The sequence below is a fragment of the Astatotilapia calliptera genome, chromosome 10 (genome assembly GCF_900246225.1).
Source record: "Astatotilapia calliptera chromosome 10, fAstCal1.2, whole genome shotgun sequence".
NCBI lineage: Eukaryota > Metazoa > Chordata > Actinopteri > Cichliformes > Cichlidae > Astatotilapia > Astatotilapia calliptera.
In genome coordinates this window covers 24,918,851-24,941,727 of record NC_039311.1, presented here as the reverse complement: position 1 = coordinate 24,941,727, position 22,877 = coordinate 24,918,851, and the positions used below count along the sequence as shown (strand labels likewise).

The window sequence follows — 22,877 nt, the reverse complement described above, 5'->3', positions numbered from 1 at the left end:
TCTGTGGGTCTAGTCCTGAAAACCTCAGAGCTGCAGCAGAAGTCATCTGAGAGTACAGCTTGATTAAATGAGTCAGTCAGAATGCAATTGGGTTTTATAACTTTAATGTTTTTTTTTCCAGTACAGCTAGTGTTTCAGCTCTAATGTCAGCATTTCTGAGTCCAAACCAACACTTTCCTCTTATTTTATTTCCAGAAGTCACATAAGAAAGACATAACCAGCATTTGGTTAGCACAGCTTTGCACGAAGATAAAAATAGAGAAATTTAAAAAAGAAAAATCCCAAACATTCACCCTGGTAGCTGCTCTGAAGCTCACAGATGAAGACTTGTTTAATCAAGTGAAAGCGGCACATTTTGGATTTACCGGGACTTCCTCATTCACCAGCTGCAGGAGTCTCAGCAGCTGTCCACAAAATCTAAAATAACCCTTGTTTTATGGCAAATTTAGCCACCATAAAATAATCCCAAGCAAAAAAACACGGAACAGTTATTTCTTTCAATTACATGAAACCTTTCATTTAAAAAAAAAAAAAGAAAAGTCAAAAGCCTTTTTAGATTTTAATGCAATAAGAAAAGCAAAAAGATAAAAGCGTACACATGAGTAGTGAGAGGAAGCAAGGTTAAGACTTCATGGAGCTGGACGTCTCCGGCCAGTCAGCATGGGGAAATCTTCTGGCAGCAGGGCGTGAGTCCTGCAGGTTGGACAGGTGCTCTGCTCCTTCAGCCACGATCTGATGCACTGAACACAGAAAACAGCACTTTAAAGCCTGAAACTAGACCAGACGCCACATCTGGATGCTTTTCACTAAAAATCCAGTGTGTGGTGTTAACGCTTTCTTCCATTTCCTAGGCCTTTTTATAAAAACAAAACCAAGCTTAGCTCGTATTACATTGTGCAGCCACAATAGTGCAGCCACAATATTACAACCAATTGATGAAGTGAAAATCATGCAGTTCACATGATTTAGCAGCAGCCCTCTTTCTTTGTGGGTTAATATCCCAGCGCCTGTGCAGAACATGGTTACACCATCCTCTAGTTGCCTTCTTTTCCTTGACCTCAGTGGAAAATGATGTGGAGGAAAATTCCTCAGGGCTAGGAAAAGAAGCACAGTGCTTCTCCACTCAAGACACAAGACTCCTCAATACTTCAGAAGTTGAGAATGTCCTGAAGATGGACTACAACAACTTTCATAGGCCACATGAGAGAAAATATTAGTTAATAACCAACGTCTGGATTTTAAATAAACAAGAATAAACAGACTATAAAGAAAAAGGACATGTTGCTTATCCAGCTTGTAACCCTGCCTCTATTCAAGCTTAATTAATGATAACACCAATGTTGGCAGTACTACAAAGGATGTAACTAATGCCGACTAACTCATGACAGACCTTAAAATTCACTTTAACAGGTTTTTATATGTAAATAAGCTTTTAACACAAGGAAATAACTTGATAAGAAGATGCATTATGCTCATAGTTAACCTTTGGGTTTGACATCCTGTAGCCAGCAGTGTGTCCTCTGCTAAAGGAGGCTATAAAGGAAGCACTGAGGTACCCTACCTTTTTCTAAACACTAAGGAAAATAGCTCCTGTTGTGGCTGCCACACAGATACTGTGCTACAAATCTCTCCAAGCAAAACTCAACTATTTATCTGCTGCCATATTTTGCACCTTGCTTGTTCCACACCTTAGACCCAACAGTTTACCGTGAGTCTCTGGTATCGCTGCTCACCTCATTATGGAAGCTGTGTCTGCACTCCAGCACGCAGGTGTCATCCGGGCTCATTTCGTCATGACAGATGATGCAGGGATCCTCCATGTTCAGCTGCAATCGACATGCACAGTCAGGCCCTGCTAAACGCTCACCCAACCCTATCAATGCTGCACATACCAGGCTGTATTAATTAGCAAATGAAACTAGTTCTCAATAAATGCACTCCTTTTGTTTGATGTTTGCTCAAAGGAATCGATTTTTTTAAAGTAAATTCGAAGATTTACTGGTCACTAGAAATGAGTTACAACTCTGATCAAGGCTTACAACAGCACTGCAAGTTGACAGCAGGAAAACAACACTAACAGTGAAATGATGAAAATGTGCAGCTTCAAACTTGAACACTACTAAATGATGATTTTTGGACTCACAGCGTTGGAACTTCTGACTCTCTGTTGTCCGATTGGCTGCCACACCGGTGCTGGGTTTATCAACGGAGGGGTAGCACACTGAGCTGGACTCCTACGACCCAGAACGCTGGATCTGGTCGAGTTAAACCTCTCCTGAGAGGAAGAAATGAAGTCAAATAGTCAAGAAAATACTTTCTGCAAGCCTCCGCAAATCCTGGTATCAGTCACCTGAGACGGGACCTGTGTGATAAAGTAGACTGCAATATGCTTTTTACTGGTTAGTTTTAAAAAGTGTGAACAGGCCACCCTCTTCTGGCTGAGAACCATGACCTCAGAGCTGGAGGTGGTAATTCTCATTCCTGATGCATCACACTCGATTATGTAACCATAATGACTGAAATTATTCTATTATTCAGCTCTCCTTCTCTTGTGTTGTTCCTTCATTTGCCAGAAGCCGTTATCCTTACTCACATTGGTCAGAACAGTCCAACAATTTTGAGATGCTAGTCTTTCTATCAGGGCATCATGATGGTCCAAATATACCATTGGTTTAGACAACAGATCAGTCCATAATTGGACAGATATGGTGTAGTCTGAACCCAGTATTTGCATCATCTCCCAATTTGAGCTTCGACCAGGAACCTCACTGCAAACCCTTAAAACCACTTTAAGAATGCGTCTACCTGATGGTCCAGGATCAGTTGGGTCACACCTCCGACTACATCCTGTAAAGACATGCTGCTAAAACTTCCACCGCTGGATGAACGCAGCTCCTGAACAAACTTCATCAACTCCGACCTGAGCACACAAACACAGTTAATACATTTTATTAAGTGGGTTTGAACACTATGGTCTAAATGTGAGTCTGCAGCAGGAGGATGACACTTTTCTTTTTAAACAGCTGCTCCAGTGTTACCTTGTATAGTCAGGGAACATGGTGGACAACGTCTCCATGGCTTTGCCGAACACTGTGTTTGGCTGCTGTCCTGGCTCCGATGTCCTGATTGGATGTTTGTGCTGAGAGGGCGGGGCCGGTGCCTCAGCCGCAGGGGGAGCAGAGTGGTGGATGGGTGGAGGAGTGCCGCGTGAGGCCTGAGCTGAAGACTGAAGAGTAAACTCTTTGGCTGTTGCAGAAAGCTGGAACATCCACACAGAAGAGTAGGAAGAGTTAGAAATGTAATGTTACAAGTGAGCTAACAGAGAGATCCTGATCAGGACGTTCAGCCCTTTATCCAGTTCACCATCTGACTGTTAGCTGAATGTGTAATAAATATGAAGTAAATAAATGCTGTCTCATTCAGTGCAAAGGAAGCAAACTATTTTTGACTTCTATTTGATGCACAAAAGCTAAAGAGAATTTATAATAAATGAAGAATAAATCAACATAATACACATACAGCTGCAAAGCTGCTCATGTGATCAGCCCAAGTTATTGATATAAATAAAGCTCAGCTGAGTGTGTAATTTTATTTTTAAAATATATATCCTAGAGAGAAAGCTCTGAGTGCTGTGAGTAAACTAACTTTTTGTACTGGTTTTACTGGAGCAGCTGCAGGTTCAGGATGGCTGTTGACCGCATGCATCTCAGTGACTGGCCTGCCGGTGTTCACCTGATCCATCTGATCCTGGTACTGCCGCTGTGGACCGCGTGGAGACAAAATGTCACAACATCCATGCAGAGCCTCTCATAAACATGCAGACAGTCAAATGATATCAGATTATGTATATTTTGCCTCCTCCTGTGTCTTATGTTTTACGGAGTCGTGGCTCTGTGAGGACATCCCGGACTGCGCGCTCAAGCTGGAGGGCTTTCATCTGCTGCACGCGGACCGGCAGGCCTCTCTCTCTGGTAAGACCAAAGGTGGAGGTGTCTGCTTCTACATTAATAGTGGCTGGTGCACAGATGTAACAGTGATTGCTCAGCACTGCTCTTCCTCTCTGGAATACCTTTTTATTCACTGCAAACCGTTTTATTCTCCGCAGGAGTTTGCTTCATTCATCCTGGCCGCTGTTTACATCCCGCCAGATGCGGATGCGCAGGCAGCTCAGTGCGCACTCGCGGAGCAGATACTGCACATGGAGCGGACATTCCCGGACTCTCTCATCATTGCTCTTGGGGACTTTAACAAAGCCAACCTGAGCCATGAGCTTCCCAAATACAAGCAGTATATTAAATGCCCGACCAGAGAGGAGAGGACATTAGACCACTGTTACAGCACGATCAGCGGGGCCTATCGTGCGGTGCCCCGCGCTTCACTCGGACTTTCTGACCACGTCATGATCCACCTAATCCCCGCGTACAGACAGAGGCTGAAGCTCTCCAAACCTGTCGTGAGGACCAAAAAACTGTGGAGCAACGAGGCTGTGGAGGAGCTTCGCACGTGTTTGGAGTCTACAGACTGGGACACAATGAAGGCTGCTTCTAACAGCTTGGACGAGTTTACGGACACTGTCACCTCCTATATCCACTTCTGTGAGGACAGCATTGTGCCATCACGCACCAGGGTGAGTTATAACAATGACAAACCCTGGTTTACTCCTAAACTCAAAAAGCTGTGGCTGGAAAAGAGAAAGGCGTTCAGAAGCGGAGACAGGGACTGCTACAGAGAGGCCAAGTACAGGTTCACTAAAGAAGTGGACATTGCTAAACATCAGCACTCTGAGAAGATACAGCAGCAGATCTCAGAGAATGACTCGGCCTCTGTGTGGAAAGGTTTTAGGAATATCGCCAACTACAAGCCTAAAACCCCCCACTCCACTGATGACTTGCTCTTGGCCAACACCCTTAACGACTTTTACTGCCGTTTTGACGAGCCATCAGGCAGCCTTCACACCTCCAACGGCCCCAACAATAGAGACACTTTGGACACTCATTCCCCCACCTCTCCCCCCTCCACAGAGCCATCACCACCTTCAAACACTTCACCTACAACACCCCCCTCCTCACCCCACACAAAAGAGGATTTCACACCACCTCCTCCCACCACAACTCTTCATATTCATGAAGCAGGTGTGAGGAAGAAGTTTAAGAGTCTGAATGCTTGAAAAGCTCCCGGCCCAGACGGTGTGTCTCCTGCCACCCTCAGACACTGTGCAAACGAGCTGGCCCCAGTGTTTTCTGGCATTTTCAACTCCTCACTGCAGGCATGTCACGTGCCTGCCTGCTTCAAGTCCTCTACCATAATCCCTGTCCCCAAGAAACCTAGGATCACTGGACTAAATGACTACAGACCCGTGGCTCTGACATCTGTGGTCATGAAGTCATTTGAGCGCCTGGTTCTCTCCTATCTCAAGACCCTCACGGCCCCCCTCCTGGACCCCCTGCAGTTTGCATACAGAGCCAACAGGTCTGTAGACGACGCCATCAACATGGCCCTACACTTCATCCTGCAGCATCTGGACTCCCCAGGAACCTACGCCAGGATCCTGTTTGTGGACTTCAGCTCTGCCTTCAACACCATCCTTCCAGACCATCTCCAAGACAAGCTTTCCCAGATGAATGTGCCTGATCCCATCTGCCGGTGGATCACTGACTTCCTGACGGACAGGAAGCAGCATGTGAGGCTGGGAAAGAATGTCTCGGACTCCTGGACCATCAGCACCGGCTCCCCTCAGGGCTGTGTTCTTTCTCCTCTGCTCTTCTCCCTGTACACCAACTGCTGCACCTCCACCCACCAGTCTGTGAAGCTAATCAAGTTTGCAGATGACACCACCGTTATTGGACTCATCTCGGACGGGGATGAGTCTGCCTACAGGAGGGAGGTTGAACGTCTGGTGTCCTGGTGCAGCAACAACAACCTGGTGCTGAATGCCCAGAAGACAGTGGAGATTATTGTGGACTTTAGGAAGCACACCCCCCCCCCCCCCCCCAATCATCCTGACTGACACCCCCATCACCTCTGTGGACTCATTCCGCTTCCTGGGTACCACCATCACCCAGGACCTGAAGTGGGAGCCCACCATCACCTCCATCATTAAGAAAGCCCAGCAGAGGATGTACTTCCTGAGGCAGCTGAAGAAATTCAACCTGCCAACACGGACGATGATGCAATTCTACACCGCAATCATCGAGTCCATCCTCACCTCCTCCATCACCGTGTGGTACGCTGGAGCCACTATCAGGGACAAACAGAGACTGCAGCATGTTGTGCGTTCTGCTGAGAAGGTGATTGGCTGCAGACTCCCATCTCTGCAGGACCTGTACACCTTCAGGACACTGGGGCGTGCAGCTCGGATCTCAGCTGACCCTTCTCACCCTGGACACAGTCTGTTTGACCTGCTCCCCTCAGGCAGGAGTCTCCGGTACATTCGCACCAGAACCTCTCGCTATAAGAACAGTTTCTTCCCCTCTGCTGTCGGACACATGAACAATAACCGTATGACTGTTCCCACCACTAACACATGACCCTACGCTGTGTTCACTGCATCGTTCCATGTTTGGCACTGATCACCACCTGCACTCATGTATATATCTATCTACTTAGCACTTTTAATTCTTATTTTTATTTTCATGTCTATTTAAGCGTAATTTATGACAGTATGTTTGCACTTGTAAACCTGCTCAACATTTGGCAATAAAACCCTTTCTGATTCTGATTCTTTTAAAGACAGACTGACTGTGCGTGGTTTTATTTTATCAGGCTGTTCTGGAGTGTCATAAGGTGTGGGATGTCATACGGTGATCTCTCCACACAGGTAAAATATAAGCTGCTGCGTTAAATTCAGTCCACCCATAGAGGTGATGGGCAAGACTGAAGACCTCTCAAGCAATGACAGCTAAACATTTGATGGAGACATTTTTCTAAATGACTGTATGAGGCCTGAGTTTAGTATCGCAGTTATATGCAAAATCTTTGTCGAGTCCTGCTGCTTATGAAGCTGCCCGATCTTACACCTGCGCCACAAACATACGTCTGATCTGAAGGGTTCTTGTACCTCAGCAGTGGAGATTCTCTTTTCCACTTCTTTGATCTGGTCTCTGCAGCTGTTTCTCGCCGCTTCCAGGTCTTGATTTGGGAATCTGCAAAGAAGTCAGATATCACACATAAGCCTGAAAACATCTGAGCTATATCCGGTCCATTCCAACATCAACACCGGCCACTGGGAATATTCACATTCCCAAAGCACCAAGACCTTAATAAGATTCAGCTCACCGAGGCAGAGCCAACCACTCTCCACTGGCTCAGTAAAATGACGGTGTAGGAGTGCATACCAGGCCGGCATGCAGTCTGGTCTTATGGCACCAGACATAGCCCTACCTCACTCCAGTGCTTTAAAGAAAATCCATTTAGTTTGAACAGGAACAAATTCCCATTCTTTTTAACTCACATCACTGCTGCGAAAAGCTTCATAAAGAAATTTTAAAAAGTAATTTTCATCTGGTGCATGCAAAAAATAAAAGAGTGCTGCAGACTTAATTTATTTTTGCAAACACTGGACCTTTAAACACAATATAGTATAGTCCCTTTTGTTACTTTACTTAATTACATGCATTGTTTGACTGAGCAGATTTTACTCAGTGTCTTGCTACAGATTAGGGCTGGGCGATATGACCCAAAATTCATATCTCGATATTTTTTAGCTGGATGGCGATATAAGATATATATCTCGATATTTTTTTTTAAGCCATAAAGTAAGAACAAAAAGAGTTCTTAGTCAAAGCTGTGTCCCAGATGTCACACAGGCACTTTTATTAACATACAGCACAGATGTACATGAAAAATTACTCAAAATTAAATTATGAGCATTCATTAAATAATAATGCTCCATAAATAAAAGAAAACAAGGTTGTTTTTGTGCTAAACAAAGAGCTCACAATTGTGCAGTCAAAATGTAAACTAAAAGACGCTGAGCGTAATAACAAAGAGACAGATTTCACAGCTGCTCTGTTCCCAAGTTTTACTGTGTGACTGATAGCCTGGAGTTTGAAATCCGCTTCATAACCACGTCTCTTACAGGTGCCATTTATGGTCCTTATACACACACAATACGGTAATATTACGTTGATGCACAGTATGTATCACTCCGCGAAGCTCCTCGGTAGCCGTAATGCGCCGACAATCTATCAAGCGGTGCAGCTCCGTAGCTTACCAAAGTCGTACTCAAACATTTTTGACAGATTGCTGAACGCCGTGTACCACATAAAATCGGTTCGCGGCCACCAAGCACAACCAGAATTCATACATAAGGCGCGCTATCAACTTTTGAGAGAATGAAAGGATTTTAGGGTTAGCGCTGTTAGCTCGTTAGCGCGGTTAGCTCGTTAGCATGTTTAGCTCGTTAGCACGTTGACGCCGTCCAGCCCCACGCATGGGGCGATGCGCAGTAACTCGTTAACGGAGATTTGCCGTGTCCGTCTTGTCGCTGCCTGCACGTGAAGCGATGGGGTAGGAGGGGGAGTTGTCTTCAGTGAAGGCGAGGCGGAGTAACGTTGCGTAGAGACAAAAGTGGACGAAAGAGAGGCAAACTTGCGGCTCCACAACTATAATTATAACGTAACATAGACTATATCGATATAAAGGATATTGTCACATCTTATATCTCGTATAAAAATATATCGATATGTTTTAAAAACTCGATATATCGCCCAGCTCTACTACAGATTACTTTTGGTACTTTAAAAACAGCAAAAGCACTTCAACGTTTCGAGGCCAACTCAGGCTGCTATGAGGCATTAGTTCCGTTTCTTAAATGACTTGGCTGACGCGTACTCTTTCCTGCTCTTACCTGTGTAGTGCTTCATCCAGTTTGTTCAGCAAAGCCTTGGCGTCTGCCAGCTCTTTGTAGAGGCCGTGCAAGCTCTGATCCCGACTGCTCTCCATTAGCGACAGCTGGTGAAGTAACACAAGCGGAGGATGGGTCGTCATTATTTCAAGTCAGTTTTTGAGTCAACAACGTGCCCCCAAAAAAACCTCTACCAGCAATAAATAATACATTAAAATAAACATTTCTTGTTGCTAAAAGAGAGCTGTGAGGGACTTGAAAAACATCAACATATGTAGTCAGAAATAAGATGTATCAAAGTGTAGGCAATACCAGAGCTGTGTGAGACCTCCTGGTGGCCGAGCTAATCAAGGCTTTACATCGTTTGATCTCATCCTCCAGACTCATCTTTTCAGCTGCTAACTGATTACTGGAGGGAAAAAAAGGTGAGAGAGAATCTTAAAAAAAAGAAGAAAAAGAAACTTTCACTTTAAGTTTCATTGTCCTGTCTTACCTTAGCTCCAAGAAATCATTCAGCTTGGCTTCATAGCTGGTTTTCTTCTCCTGGATGCTTTGGGCAAGTCTACAAATAAAAAGACCACAAAATTGAGGAAATTTAGAGATTAATGTAAGAGCAGCCACGACACAGAGAATGATTTAAGATAAGATTTAAAGTCTTACCTCCCTTGTTGCTCCAACAGTTTTTCTATCTCCTGCTTTAGGGACCTCAGTGCTTCCTGATTGGCTTTCTTCTCCTTCTGGTCCTTCTTCACCTCATCCTCTAGCTTCTGCTGGAACAGCGTCAGCTCCTTATTGGTTACCTTGATGAGAGAGAAATTATTAATTAAAATACAGACACGTTAAGTTTCAGCTAATGACATTTGTAAATGTCAAATGTATTGAAATTACTTGAATATTGGCTGTGATCTTCTGCACTTCCTCCTGTAGTAAAACGACGTCTTCTCTCTCGCCTACATTTACTTTGTCATTTGTCATTTTCTTGATCTGCTGCTCCAGCGACCTGTTGCTCTTCTCTTGCTTGTTGATGTCACCCTGGAGAAAATATGAACAGTAAACGACAACTTACTGTAAATACTGAAGTAACACTAGTAAATCTTCATATTTTACATTGAATCCATGCAAGTACAGTGACTTATAGTCTCTCTCAGTGCGAGACTGGAACAGATGTTAAGCACTTATAATTTGTGCAGTAGATAAGACTACTACTACTATTATTATTATTATTAATTATATTTACTCACAGTATAATTATTTATTTCTTTGTTTTCTGTAACAACTGTCTTGTTTTCTAGTGTACTTACCTTTAAATATTTGTCTATTATTATTTATAAATATACCTCAAAATTACATTTAATTACAGGGGATTTACGCTCTTAGTCTTAGCCATATTGTAAAGTGTTACTGAATATTTTAAGCTTCAGTAAATAAAACTCCACTAACAAAATACTTGCTATGAATCACATTGCTGGAGGCTTTCCTTTTATGGGAAAAACTGTGACTGACCTGGGATTTCTCAAAGCCCTCATGAAGCTCCGTATTCACCGCTACACTCCTCATGGCCTCCTGGCATGTCTGAGGCCACAGCAAACACAACATTTCAGACAGACACATAGCAGTGTGTATTTATGTACATATTCCACTTAGTTAATTAAAAGAAACAAATGTGTTGGTGTTGACCTGCACTGCTGCATGGCTTGCATGGCTCAAAAAGATCTCATTGGTTGTCACCGATGTCCCCAAAGTTGCATTAGTTTCCCAAACTCCACGGTTAAACTCAGAGGGATCAAGATACAGATCCTCGTAGCCATTGGGTGAAAAGTTATTGTCTGGCTCCTGATCATCACCGTTACTCCAAGCAAAGTAGGACCCAATCACTGGCTGGTATAGGGGCTGAAAACCAGATGCATAAGGATTTGGGAGCACTGTATAGCCTTCAGTCTGTGCAGATGAATAGTCATGCATATAGCTTGTGAAACTAGTTTCATCGCCTGTATACAAAACAGGAGATTCAGAGTTATCGTCCAGATCAGCTATTTCGTCCAGATCGTCCAGGCTGGCTCCACGTTCAGCCTGCTGCAGGGACACTGCATGCTTCGCCAGGCCAATACACCTCCCGATCTTTATGAAGCGAAGGGAGTCCAGGAGAAACGGCTCGAAGCCCCCAGCTGCTTCGATCTTTCGCTTAGCCTCAGAAGGGAAATTTTCAAGTTCACCCACCAGCAGAGGGTCTTCAGCTACCAGGGCACCATGTTCGTCCAAGATCTGAGCAAAGTAGCTGCAGGGGGACAGACAGTCCAAATATTACTCGCACTTACATATGCTCACATAAGAAAGCGTAAATGTAACCTCTTTAATGTGTTTGCACTTACTCATACAAACTCTCTTTTGTTGAGTCAGGGTTGTTGTCCAAAATATGTTTATAGTGACTTCTGTGTCTCCTGCTGTCATACTGATCCTCAAATTCCGCCACTTGGTCTCGAAGGTGGCTCGGCACAGTGAACGAATCGAGCGTGTCAAGGAATGATCTGTAGACAGAAAGCTTGATTGTTACCAACAAGTTTCAGCTAAAACAGTCTCTGCATGTCCATGAAGACAAAGGAACTTACAAAGAATCATCTTCAAAAAACTCTTGGTCCCACTCATCCCTTGGATTAACACTTCTCATCCCAGACAAAACAATAACACCCTGAGAGGAAAACAAGGAAGAAACATTTTAGTGTGACGCTGCATAAATTAATTCCTCTTACATGCAACAACTAATATTGCAACCTCTGACCTTTGGCTCTTTCTGTTTCTTTTTCCGGCCTCGACTCTTAGCTTTGATAGGAGAATTCTGAAGGAAGAACAAGTGTGATGAGCATAAAACTAAAGCTCCAGTTTGGTGTTGTCTACTCCATGTTTGTTACTGAGAAAAATCAGTTCACTTTAAAAGGAATAGTTTGACATTTGAGGAAATTACTTGTGTGGACAAACCAAGTTGAAGGTTTCAGCCAAGACTTCCAATAAAGTGCTGTATTTATCTCTTTAAATGCAGCATTTACCTATGACCAGGTAAATACTTAATTGTACTACTACAAATGTGCTCCCAATTCAATTCAATTTTATTTATACAAAGCCGAATGATAACAACAGCCGCCTCGAGGCACTTTATATTGTAAGATAAAGACCCTACAATAACAGAGAGAAAACCCCAAAAATGAGCAACCACTTGGCAATAGAGAAAAGGAAAAACTCCCTTTTAATAGGAAGAAACCTCTGGCAGAATCACGCTCGGGGAGGGGCAGCCATCTGCCATGTACAACTGGAGGTAAGGGAAAGGAGACGGGACAAAAGGAACGTTGTGGCAGCCATTACTCAACCGTGCCTCCAATTGAGTGTGTGTGATAGTTAGAAAGCACTCAAAGGTTTAGAAAAGAAAAAGTTTATATTAATGTGTATATGAGGCTTATGGCGAAAAGTCCTTGTGTGCTCATTTTGAGAATCCACAACTAATCCCTGCTCTAAATCATCTATGGTGATAGTACTAAGTAAAGACCTCCTTAATATCGGTCTCTCTCTCTCTCTCTCTCTCACTCACACACACACACACACACACACACACACACACACACACACACACACACACACACACACACGAGTCCCATCTGCTGTTTAAACCTTCAGTTTGGGAGGGGTAGCCAATCAGAATAAATCAGGTTCAAAGGGGAGGAGCTCAAATGTACTGTTTTAGGCAGAGGACAAACAGGCCTTTTGTCCCATTTACCCTCCCCTCAACTCCAACTGGTCATGGCAAATGTTTGCCCCTCCCTGAGCCTGGTACTGCCAGAGGTTTCTTCCTGCTAAAAAGGAGTTTTTCCTTCCCACTCTCACCAAGTGCTTGTTCAAAACACCCTAAAATATAGTTTTAGTACTTTCCTCACCACCAGTGTATTTCTGAAAACGTCAAACTAATCCTTTAAGTTTATAGACCTGCAGCCAGATATATTTTAGATTTCCAAAAACCTTACATTTTGACTTTCATCTGACTTTTTTAAGACCGAACAATGCCCATCTGAAAAACAAACAAAATAAAATCATGAGGTAAAATGAAGGCTCTCCCAATCAAAAGTTAGTCGAGCTCAAAATACTCACCCAACATATCAAAATATTCATCCAGAATAGTGTGGCAGGAGACATACTCATCCCTATGCTCGTCCATAGTCCAGATAAAGAGCCTCATGTCATGTGGCGGGGCCTGTTTAAGGTATTCAGTCACAGTTAAGCCAATGCTTGAAAATAACTCCGGGCTCGTGCCCAACTTCTCTATAATCATATCCTGCAAAGGTCCAAATTTTAGCAGAAGAGACAAGTCCAGTTGCTCCAAGCGTCCTGCGTAGCGTTCAATGAAGCTCTGGGCAGCATTCAGACCTGCAGAAGAAACAGTAATCCATTTAACAGTATGAATACCTTAAAAAGCCACTTGTAATGCAACAGAAACTCTTCTGACACGTATTTCAGAGTATCAGATTAAGTGGATAAACACCAACCTCCATCATTGAGCCGGTGCGCCCAATTGCTGAGTTTGGGATTTATGTTCACACAGCTACTGAGCTCCTGGATAAATACACGAGCCAAAACCCGGTTGTTCCTCTCCAGCAGCAGCTCAGCAACTTGTCCTAAAGTCTCTAGCTGCTCCTGCTGCCAGTTCAGCATCCTTCCAGCTAGCTGGTTCCCCCTAGCAAAGTCCAGCTCCAACCAGGGTTTCAGACTGCTGAAGAGAACAGAAATATGGAGGCCATTCTCCCCCCTCAGAAGCTCCACATTCTGGTTGATCTGCAGAAGAACTCGATCTCTGTACACTAACCAGACTGAAACAAGGGAAACAGACAAAAGGTGAATCAACAAGTGTTTGGGTTGAGAAAAGTCAAAATGTTAAATTCTAACTAAAGGAAACCTTTTTAACAAAAATTTTAACAAAAGCTACAGGAGGCACCTTTCTGCTGACTCGGAGCTGCCGAGTCTTGCTGCTGCTGCAGAATCTGCTTATCCTCCTTATCCTGAAAAGACACTTTATGCTGCTTCCTCCTTAGCTTGTGCTCGTCCTTTGATTTTAACTTCTTCAGACTGAAAAACAGCAAGAAGTAGTACAGATTTTCAGAAAGCAGCTGCACGTGAATGTGAATCATAAAACTCCGGTCATGGTTCGATCCCCAGGTTCTCCGATCTGCTTGTTGAAGTATTCTAGGAGAGAGAATCAACTCCGAGTAGTCCCTGATGCATTCACTGGAATTTCATTGTGCGTGTGAACATCAGGCCAAGTGTTAAACACAAAATAATAAAAATACTGGCGACGGCCAGTGTTCACTGAGACTCAAACCTGTCCAAGATTTTTTTAGTAGACACACTTAACTTGTAACTCCTACACTGAATCACACTTTGTAGCTGAGCCGTTTGAAATAGAAGAGCTCTGCAGATACTGTGACGCAAATTTTAAGAATGTCAGAAAAAACAAATCAGCACACAGGTCTCACACGTGACTGAACGAGCATCTTTGGCAGTCATTGCAATTTGGGTGTTTAAAAGCCCTTACTGGTCAGGGAAATCTTTGAGCTTGGCTTTAAGTGAACACACAGGACAGGCATGCAGAGGAGTCAGCTGCTTGTAGGTGTGAGACGGACACACTGTCACTTTATAAATTCAAGAGGGAGTTACCGAGTCCCTGCTACAGCCAAAACAGCTGCTGACACTAAAGTATAAGCAAGAGTGTGAAATAACCAGAACATCTAGCTGGTAATTATTAGCTAGTAGCTACATAGTTGTTAATTTTTTCTTAAGTTCACAAACATCTAGAATGAACTCTGTAACTTCAGCCTCACCTTGTACATTTCTGATTCACCTTTGGCTTCTTCACAGTCTGCGGTTTGGGGACTGCAGCTTCAAACTGAAAAGACAGAAGAACTCAAGTCAACAACAACTCTGTGACTCATGACCAGAGTTTCTACGCCACCCCCTCAAAGAGCTTTCGCCTCTCACCTTACACTTCACCACGCCCGTCGGACAAAAGATTGTTATACTACAGATCTGACCGATGCAGTCTGGAGTCAAACAAGCTTCTTGCAGCAAATCCTGCAACACAAAAACAAGTAGGTTTGTTCACAGCTGGAAATTGTAGCTTCATGATAACAAGAAAGCAACAGAATACACAGAAGGATGATGTAACAAGGTCTAAATTCACCTTTTCACTCTTTTCTGAGAAGGCTGATGCTTTCAGGGTCTTCCAACATGTGACGTGATATTCAACTGTGCAGTCCTCACAGCAGCATATCCGAATGAAGCCCTTCATAAAGTAGAAAAAAACATTATGGTTTCCATCTTTTCTATCTTTCTTTAAACTGTGAAAAATTGACTGGATGCTGTTTACTTTAAAATCTGGGTCAGTAAAGTAGATTTCAGCTTTCACTGGGCAAAGACATTTGTCAAGGCGACAAATGGCATCAGGAAGGGGAGGAAACTTGCACAACTCTATAGCATCTTCCAGAATTTCCTAAAACGAAAGAAAACATGAGCAATGCTTGATTCACATCACACATTTGTTAAAATATAAAGCACCTGAGACTCACCTTGAAACAGTCTGGCTGTGTTTCTTTGACAATCTCTTTTGTCAAAGGCCAGGTGAGTTTACCAGGTGTTATTTGATTCTTGACCATCTGCAGGGAATCTAAAAACTGCTCCAGAGCTACTGCAAACCTGCCAGAAGCAGAAGAATCCACACATTGTACAGTTTGAAAATCCAAAAGTCAGAATCAGTGGCAAAACTGCTGTTAACTGATGTTAGTTGTGTACCTGTTCTCCCTGAGATATAGCTTGCCAAAGGCGTAGTAAACTAGACACTGAAACGTCCTCTCGTCGTATGATTTGATCTTCTCCAGCAGTTTTTCTGCTCCTGTCAGTTCCTACATATGAACGACAACCACATATGAAGTGAATGCAACAAAGTCCACCTTGTTCCACTTTGCTACTGAAAATATTTCCTGCCTTAACTGCTTTATCTATCAATCAGGACTTCTTTTTGCAACAAGGATGTACGGTGACTTAGCTGTAGTCCCTGGTGCAGAGTTGTGCTTCTGACAAAAAATAAAATTTGACCACTTTGCTTAAAACTTACCTCCGGCCGGCCGATCTGTATCAGGGCTGACGCATGGCCAAACAGTAACAACAGCTCATCTATTGTTGAAAGTCCAAGTTCCTGAGAAGAAGGAGAAGAAAGGACATTAATCATTCTGTTGAAACTGTAAATCACCTAAAAGGATTAAGATTAAAACCTTTACTTAGTGCTTCAAAAGTAATTGTTTGTACAGCTTAGGGGAGCAGAAACTTAGTTTCTTCCTCACAAGAAGAGTTGAATAATCTCACAGGTTCCTATTGGGTTTTTCTTCTTCTTAAATTGTTTATAATGAAAAGTGAGAGGAAGCATGGTAGAAGAGGAAGGAAGTGACTCGCCAGAATAGGCTCCCTGCTCTAAATCAGCAATTAACCACAGTGAACAACTCACTGGGGCAAAATCTAAGAACCTCGACCTAATTTCAAACAGAAACTTTTCATTTTTAATCCCAATTTTAAATAAATTTAAAAAAAAAGATAAAAAACATTTATTATCCTCAATTTACATCTTAGGCCTTTTAATTTTTCTGACTTTTACAAAGACAAAAATATTTCTCAAAGTTTTCTGCAAGATTTTATTTACTGCCATCCTTTTTTTCTTTTTTAAAATCTTGCACTTTGACGGACTTTGGTCTGTATGTGCGTATGAAGAGTGCTATGTACATAAAGACAAATAATCCAGTTAAGTTTCGTTTCAGTGTTATGTCATCATCTCTAGAAAGGATCAGTGTAGTCACGCCTGCAGTTAGTGCAAAATGCGGCGGTGCGATTTTTAACCGGTAGTAGGAAATTCGATCACATCGCTCCGGTTCTGGCTTCCTTGCATTGGCTTCCCATTGAATTTAGGATTCGTTTTAAAGTCCTTTTATTGGTTTTTAAATCTTTAAATGGTCTGGCTCCTGTCTATTTATCTGATTTGCTGAAGCCACATGTTCCTCCTCGCTCGCTCCGTTCAGCTGAGCAGCTGCTGCTGTCGGTCCCTAAGTCGCGGCTGAAATGCAGAGGAGACCGTGCCTTTTCAATTGCGGCTCCGATGCTCTGGAATAACCTTCCCCTCCAAATTAGACAAGCGTCATCAGTGAAGGTCTTTAAGTCCAGATTGAAAACCTATTTTTATTCCCTGGCTTTTAACTCTGTAGGAAACTGACACCTTCTTATTTATTTTATTGTATGTAATGATTTTATGGTATTTTTAATTTGGTTGTTGTTTTGATCTGTGTTGTTCAGCACTTTGGTCTGCCTGGTGTGTTCGTAAAGTGCTATACAAATAAACGATGATGATGATGATGATGATGATGATGATGATGATGATGATGATGATAATAGTGTGAGAAATGTGGAAAAAACGAAAATTTGTACACAACACTGCAAATCTGCAGACAAACTAAAACTATTGACACATTTTTTTGTATTTGGAGTTCATTGGGATTCATACTTTAGCCTTTAGCATACTTTAGTTTAGCCACAGTAAGAACTAATATTACCTTGGTTGTTACAGTTTCCAGTAAGGTCAGCGCCCTGCTGAAGGCCTGCTCTGCGTTGCGGGTACGGAGGTCAGCCATTGCAGTGTGAGCATCTTCCACCAGAGATCTGAACTCTTTCAATCTGTCGGCTTTACCGTCAACCACTACCTGGCTCTGAACAGAGGATGGCCACTTTATGTAACGGTACTGCTGATGACTTTGAAGCAGTGCTAAATGTGAGAAACTTACCTGTTTTCCAGGATGACTAGTTTTGCTCTTTGATTTCTTCTTTGCTGTGGCGTTGGACTCTCCCTTTTCACTCTTTGAAAGCGGCTCGCTTCAGAACACAAAAGTTTTAAATTATGCTTAAACATTTCCCCTGCTGAAGTTGTTTTTCTGTGCTTGACAGTACTGTCCAATGGAGCCAAAGGTTGTGGTAGAAAAGTGAGACAGTTTTTATGGGTTATTAATAGTAGTGTTTTCACCAACCTTTTAGATGGTTTAAGGTCTTTACTGTTGCTGTTCTTCTGTGGAGTCCTTTCAGTTTTTCCTTGGGAGAGAATATCAGACTTTAAAGTGGACCTTTTCTGCTTTTTCCAAATTTCCTATCTTACACACACAAACTCTTACAAAGTTCATATTAAACATACAAAATTCTAACTAAGGCCATCAGTGTTTATACAGGTAATCTCTGAGTCCCAGAGCTCAGTGCCTCAGACTGCTTTAAACTGACAGGGACAGAAAGGGAGTCAACACGTTTGTTTCAGCCAGAATATGGACCGAGTGGCTGCAGCAAGGCCCAGTTTATGTTAAATAAGGAATATATTCAATTGTTACTCAAGTAAAGCCTAATCTGATTTCTGATCCTCCTAAGAGGAAGCAAAGTTTCACCTTGATTTACTCATGTGAATGCAGTTATGTTTGAGCAGCTGAGTAACAGCAACAAGAAGAGATATAACTATATTCCAGATATCAAAACATTTATAAAAGTGACCAAACGGTCCTGTAACTTTCTTCACTTTTCTCCAAGTTTTTTTTTAAAGCCAAGTTGAGCCAGCTGCCCTCGAACACCATCAAAAAGGCCTCAATTTCTGATTGTGAGTGCTGTCAGGAGTTAATCAACAGTCTGTCAGAATCACAGCTGATGGGTTTCACTGATTTGAACAACAAATATCTGAATTCACAGCAACTCAAATTTGATTCTATTCATGTCATCAACTGCAAATAAGCCTAAATTTGTATCACTTCATGGTCATCATACATATTCATGTCATGTGGCAATTTAGCAATAAACTTCAAAATAAGCCTCAGAGCCTCAAAGGGTTAGTTTTCCATACTGGAAAGTGCAACTATATGATGAAAGATAAAAACCAAACGGATGAAAACACACTCACTTGTTTGCTTGTCCATGTTTACTACCTGTTAACACACAAATAAAATATCAACTCTAAAATTAAGCAACAAAACATGAGTCATACTTTTAAAATGTGACAAAACTAAAGCTGCAAATTTTCATCATCTGAATGTTCTTTTAAAACCACCACCATTAAAATTTAAATCGATACCAAAGAACATCTATAGCTGAAGATCATGAGACCATAGTTATCAATACATATACATTTACAAATATGCATAAAAAGGAATTAATAATCAATCGTAGAATTAAAAAAAAAGGAAAGAAACAGAACACTGAAATAAGAAACTGAAACAAAAACCGAAATCAAAGTCAACTTAAATGTAAACGCTTAAAACAAAAACTTAATTGAAAGAAAAAAAACAAATAAACATTACAAATACTGTTACTCATTTTCTTTCTTGCCACTTCCATTTTTCTTTCACATATAAGCTCTTCTGTATTAAAATATCAATATTTTGACATTTCCCCTTTTATCTTAGACAAACAGACTGAAAACTAAAGTTTGATTACAAAATACAAAAAAGAACCTGAATTAAGGTTTTGTTCAGCATTTTTGATTGAAAACTGGATTATCAGAATTACTATTAATCGTTTATCAATTAAACCACTCTATTAAAGATTTAATTCACTTAATATTTCGACAAAAATACTTAAAAATCTTATCCTTACCTAACAAACTAATTTATTATTCTGCTTTACTGACAACCTCAAATGATGCGTTACAAACCTTTGGGGACGTGCTGGCAGCTGGATGACTCTTATGAGATGGTGTCACGAGGCCGAGTCTTAAACTGTGAAGAAAAAATAAAACTGCATGAAATAAGAATTTTACTAGCGGTTATTACCAAATGCACAAAGCACATACATACCTTTGACCTTGCTCTAGTGGTCCAGCTGAAATCAGAGAACAGAAATATCAGTTTGAATTTGGAGGGATATGACAGATTATTTTTTCACTAAAACCAATAACAGGATCTTAATTGGAAGGTAAAAAGTGGAAACATTCAACAACAAAACAAAAAAAAGAAATAACCCTTTGCCATTAGCCACTGTAAGAAGACAGGGTTTTTAAGTTTACCTGAGACATATCCTCGAGGTGGGCCTGGATGAGCCATTGGATGTGTCGTTGTGTATTTGCAGAACTGCGTTTCCAGATCTTTGACTCCCTCGTGGTCATCTTTACAGAGCATCTGGGCCAACTTATTTGCTTTTATTGCCATTTCATAGTGTCCCAAGGAGAACAAGGCCTCACAGTAACGGTAGTGACCCTGTACAAAAACAAGAAAGAGGATTTCTTCATCACAGCAGCTGTTTGCTCACACAGTTCACATAATAATGCTCAGTGTTGCTGTTCAGATAAGGTACTGTACACTAAAGCCAAACACAAAGTTACAAGCATGGTGGGTGGCAGTATAATGCTCTAGGGCTGTTTTGCTGGTACATTGCACAAAGTGGATGGAATAATGAAGACGGATGACTACTTCCAAATTCTTCCACTTCACCTCAAATCAGCAGCTAGATGTTTGAAACTTGGACACAGCTGGGTGTTCCAGCAGGACAATGTTTTGGAATGGATAAAGCAGGCTAACATTAAGCTTCTGGGAATGGCCTTCCCAAAGCCTCAACCTCATCTCCATTGAAAATGTTTGGACTATTCTTAAAAGCCGGTACTGTGCCAGGAAACCAACCAATCTAAATGAACTCTACCAAGAGAGGTGGTTAAATACCCAGCCAGAATTATGCTATGCACTTGTTGATGACTACTAAAGGCATCTGGTCACGGTGCAACTTGCAAAAACAAAACTAATCCAAAGAAAAGTAATCAAAATCTGTTGTGACACAGACTTCAGTCTACTCTAATAACAGAAACTCAACAGAAATGAAAGCAACAGTGGAGCAGAAATTTATTTTACTGAATATGAACTCAGAACATTACAAACAAAGATTATAATTAAGACAAATACCTTTGCCCACACAGGTTTAATCAGAGTGGCACGTTTTCCATCGCCGACCGCTTTTCTGAAAAGTAAAAATAAAAAGTTTGGATCGAAAGATCCACGAGCTTGTGACTTGCTCTGCTTCGCAAAAACAATCTGCAGTAAAACACGCCTCAGAATGGGTGTGGCGTAGTTTTACAACAATCACAGGTGCAAAGTGAAAGCATTTATGACAAGTTGTTTTCAGTAAGTTTCGGGCACAACTTCAACTTATCCAGGTACACAGAGAAGAGGATCAAATGTGGAGAGGTTAAAGCTCCAGCAACGCTGGTTTTACATACAACAACTTGTTTTTAAAAAATCTGATGAATGTGTTTCTGCGTGTGGTTGTTATGCGTAAGTGCTTCCAATACTTTTTGGAGTATCAGATAAGGGTAATAATGTCCTCATGTGTATTTGAACTAGATGGATGGCAAACCTTTTAGAACATGTCTGTTTTTTTATTCGCTGAGAATAAATAGAAAGTCCACTTATTCTTTGGTTTAGGTCACTTCTGTCTTGGTTGAAGACAAAAGTGACTTCCTACACAAAGAAAGTTGGTATTAAAACATCTGTCAGCCTAACAGCTTTTTAAAAAGGCCAGTTTCAGTTAAATATTGACTTTAGCTCAAGATTAATTAAATAGGGTGCCAAGTAGGCTAGAAAGTACACAAAGACACAAAGATCAACAGGAAACGTACAGTGCTTAACAAACCTATTAGGCCACTCACCATAAAAATAAGAGCACAAAATATATTAGAAATGAACCAAATTCATATTTTTATACCCAAATTTGAGCCGGAGCGCTGGATATCTCTGAGGAGTCAGAAATTAATCAAGCAAAACATTCAACCACTGAAATTATTTTTCTGTTCAGGGATGTAAGTGAACAATTAAGAAAAAAAAAAAAAGGAGAAAAAAAGTGTTTTAATATCCTCTCAGCTGTTTTGTAAAACAGAAAATTTAAAAAAACGATTAACAAAAATTATGTTTTAGCATTAATAATAAGATTTTGACTAATGAGACTGCGCACACTTATTGATTAACTACTACAGAAATATAAAAATTCCCAATGCTGTTAATTTAGGGCAGCTGTGAGTTAAAATTTACAACCTTACATTGGGTGGTGGTATAATCAATTTATTAAGCATTGCTTTTTCTGCTTTTTATCAAACAGAACTGTGGCAAGTGCTCCAGAATGAGTGGTACTTACTGATATTTCTTACACCTGATAAAGGATAGGGCTCGGTTTCCATAAAGTTTGTGATTGTCAGGGCTGGGAAGAGAAATAAATTAATTTCAACTACAAAAGGCACAACTTTTCTTTTTAGTGGACAGATATGTAGAACATGTTTTTTGACATATTTCCATGGATTAAATACACTCAGTGACAAGCAACATATTTAGGCTGTATTAAGAAATGTACAGCCACAGTCACATGGGCTTAATGGCCGGCCAACAACACCCTGGCAACCAGTGGTTGCCGGGGGGGTGCATTCCCACACTGGTTGGACAGTGGCTACTGGAGGTCACAAGGTAAAAATTGGTGTCAACAGCCAGCAACCATTCACCAACCAGTCAAGGTGAATATACATTTTTCCCTAGAAGCCGGTGGTTACTGAACAGTCTCTTGGCATATGTGACCGACACCTTATCCATCTCACTATGATGGTGCTGCAGTGTATCACAGTTGTCATAAGGTAAAGGCATGGCACTAAAATGTAATGTCAGAGAAGTATTACTTACTAATATTCGATGGCTTTAGAATAATACTTCACCGCTTCTTCATAGTGCTGTTTCTCAAAGTGCTCGTTTCCTTTCTTCTTCATCTCTTCACTTTTCTGGGGGAGGAATATATTTATTTCCACTGGCAGTAGAGAAATGCATTCAAACACAGGAAGGAAATTTTTTTTTTTTTTTTTTTAAACAGCATTAAATCCATTGAGGAAGCACTTTAAAGTTATTGAGCGTCTGAGGTTGTTTTCAAGCATGTTACAACAAGTAGACTGCCTGCTGGGCTCTACTAATGAAGCAAG

General features: G+C 41.5%; 1 protein-coding gene across 2 annotated transcripts in view; it reads right to left on the bottom strand.

The window, feature by feature from the left end:
- Nucleotides 1–87: 87 nt before the first annotated feature.
- Nucleotides 88–22,877, bottom strand: part of ttc3 (tetratricopeptide repeat domain 3) — a 30,619-nt gene continuing 7,829 nt past the window's right edge. The window contains exons 9-47 of one of the 2 annotated variants that reach the window (XM_026181396.1): nucleotides 22,588–22,682; nucleotides 22,055–22,117; nucleotides 20,830–20,884; nucleotides 19,944–20,133; nucleotides 19,735–19,759; nucleotides 19,593–19,656; nucleotides 18,843–18,867; nucleotides 17,938–17,998; nucleotides 17,698–17,785; nucleotides 17,470–17,622; nucleotides 15,990–16,070; nucleotides 15,668–15,777; nucleotides 15,445–15,571; nucleotides 15,246–15,368; nucleotides 15,060–15,161; nucleotides 14,858–14,950; nucleotides 14,701–14,765; nucleotides 13,818–13,948; nucleotides 13,689–13,692; nucleotides 13,372–13,595; nucleotides 12,977–13,252; nucleotides 12,853–12,896; nucleotides 11,622–11,678; nucleotides 11,452–11,531; nucleotides 11,215–11,370; nucleotides 10,523–11,120; nucleotides 10,349–10,417; nucleotides 9,734–9,877; nucleotides 9,506–9,645; nucleotides 9,339–9,407; nucleotides 9,158–9,254; nucleotides 8,849–8,952; nucleotides 7,058–7,142; nucleotides 3,646–3,759; nucleotides 3,039–3,259; nucleotides 2,806–2,920; nucleotides 2,144–2,275; nucleotides 1,734–1,826; nucleotides 88–740 (exon numbers count right to left, since the gene is read on the bottom strand). In XM_026181396.1, coding sequence (XP_026037181.1) covers nucleotides 630–740; nucleotides 1,734–1,826; nucleotides 2,144–2,275; nucleotides 2,806–2,920; nucleotides 3,039–3,259; nucleotides 3,646–3,759; nucleotides 7,058–7,142; nucleotides 8,849–8,952; nucleotides 9,158–9,254; nucleotides 9,339–9,407; nucleotides 9,506–9,645; nucleotides 9,734–9,877; nucleotides 10,349–10,417; nucleotides 10,523–11,120; nucleotides 11,215–11,370; nucleotides 11,452–11,531; nucleotides 11,622–11,678; nucleotides 12,853–12,896; nucleotides 12,977–13,252; nucleotides 13,372–13,595; nucleotides 13,689–13,692; nucleotides 13,818–13,948; nucleotides 14,701–14,765; nucleotides 14,858–14,950; nucleotides 15,060–15,161; nucleotides 15,246–15,368; nucleotides 15,445–15,571; nucleotides 15,668–15,777; nucleotides 15,990–16,070; nucleotides 17,470–17,622; nucleotides 17,698–17,785; nucleotides 17,938–17,998; nucleotides 18,843–18,867; nucleotides 19,593–19,656; nucleotides 19,735–19,759; nucleotides 19,944–20,133; nucleotides 20,830–20,884; nucleotides 22,055–22,117; nucleotides 22,588–22,682 — 4,584 coding nt within the window. In that variant the 3' untranslated portion in view covers nucleotides 88–629. Of the gene's footprint in view, nucleotides 741–1,733; nucleotides 1,827–2,143; nucleotides 2,276–2,805; nucleotides 2,921–3,038; nucleotides 3,260–3,645; nucleotides 3,760–7,057; nucleotides 7,143–8,848; nucleotides 8,953–9,157; nucleotides 9,255–9,338; nucleotides 9,408–9,505; nucleotides 9,646–9,733; nucleotides 9,878–10,348; nucleotides 10,418–10,522; nucleotides 11,121–11,214; nucleotides 11,371–11,451; nucleotides 11,532–11,621; nucleotides 11,679–12,852; nucleotides 12,897–12,976; nucleotides 13,253–13,371; nucleotides 13,693–13,817; nucleotides 13,949–14,700; nucleotides 14,766–14,857; nucleotides 14,951–15,059; nucleotides 15,162–15,245; nucleotides 15,369–15,444; nucleotides 15,572–15,667; nucleotides 15,778–15,989; nucleotides 16,071–17,469; nucleotides 17,623–17,697; nucleotides 17,786–17,937; nucleotides 17,999–18,842; nucleotides 18,868–19,592; nucleotides 19,657–19,734; nucleotides 19,760–19,943; nucleotides 20,134–20,829; nucleotides 20,885–22,054; nucleotides 22,118–22,587; nucleotides 22,683–22,877 lie in introns of both variants that reach the window. The other variant, XM_026181394.1, reaches the window with a different exon arrangement.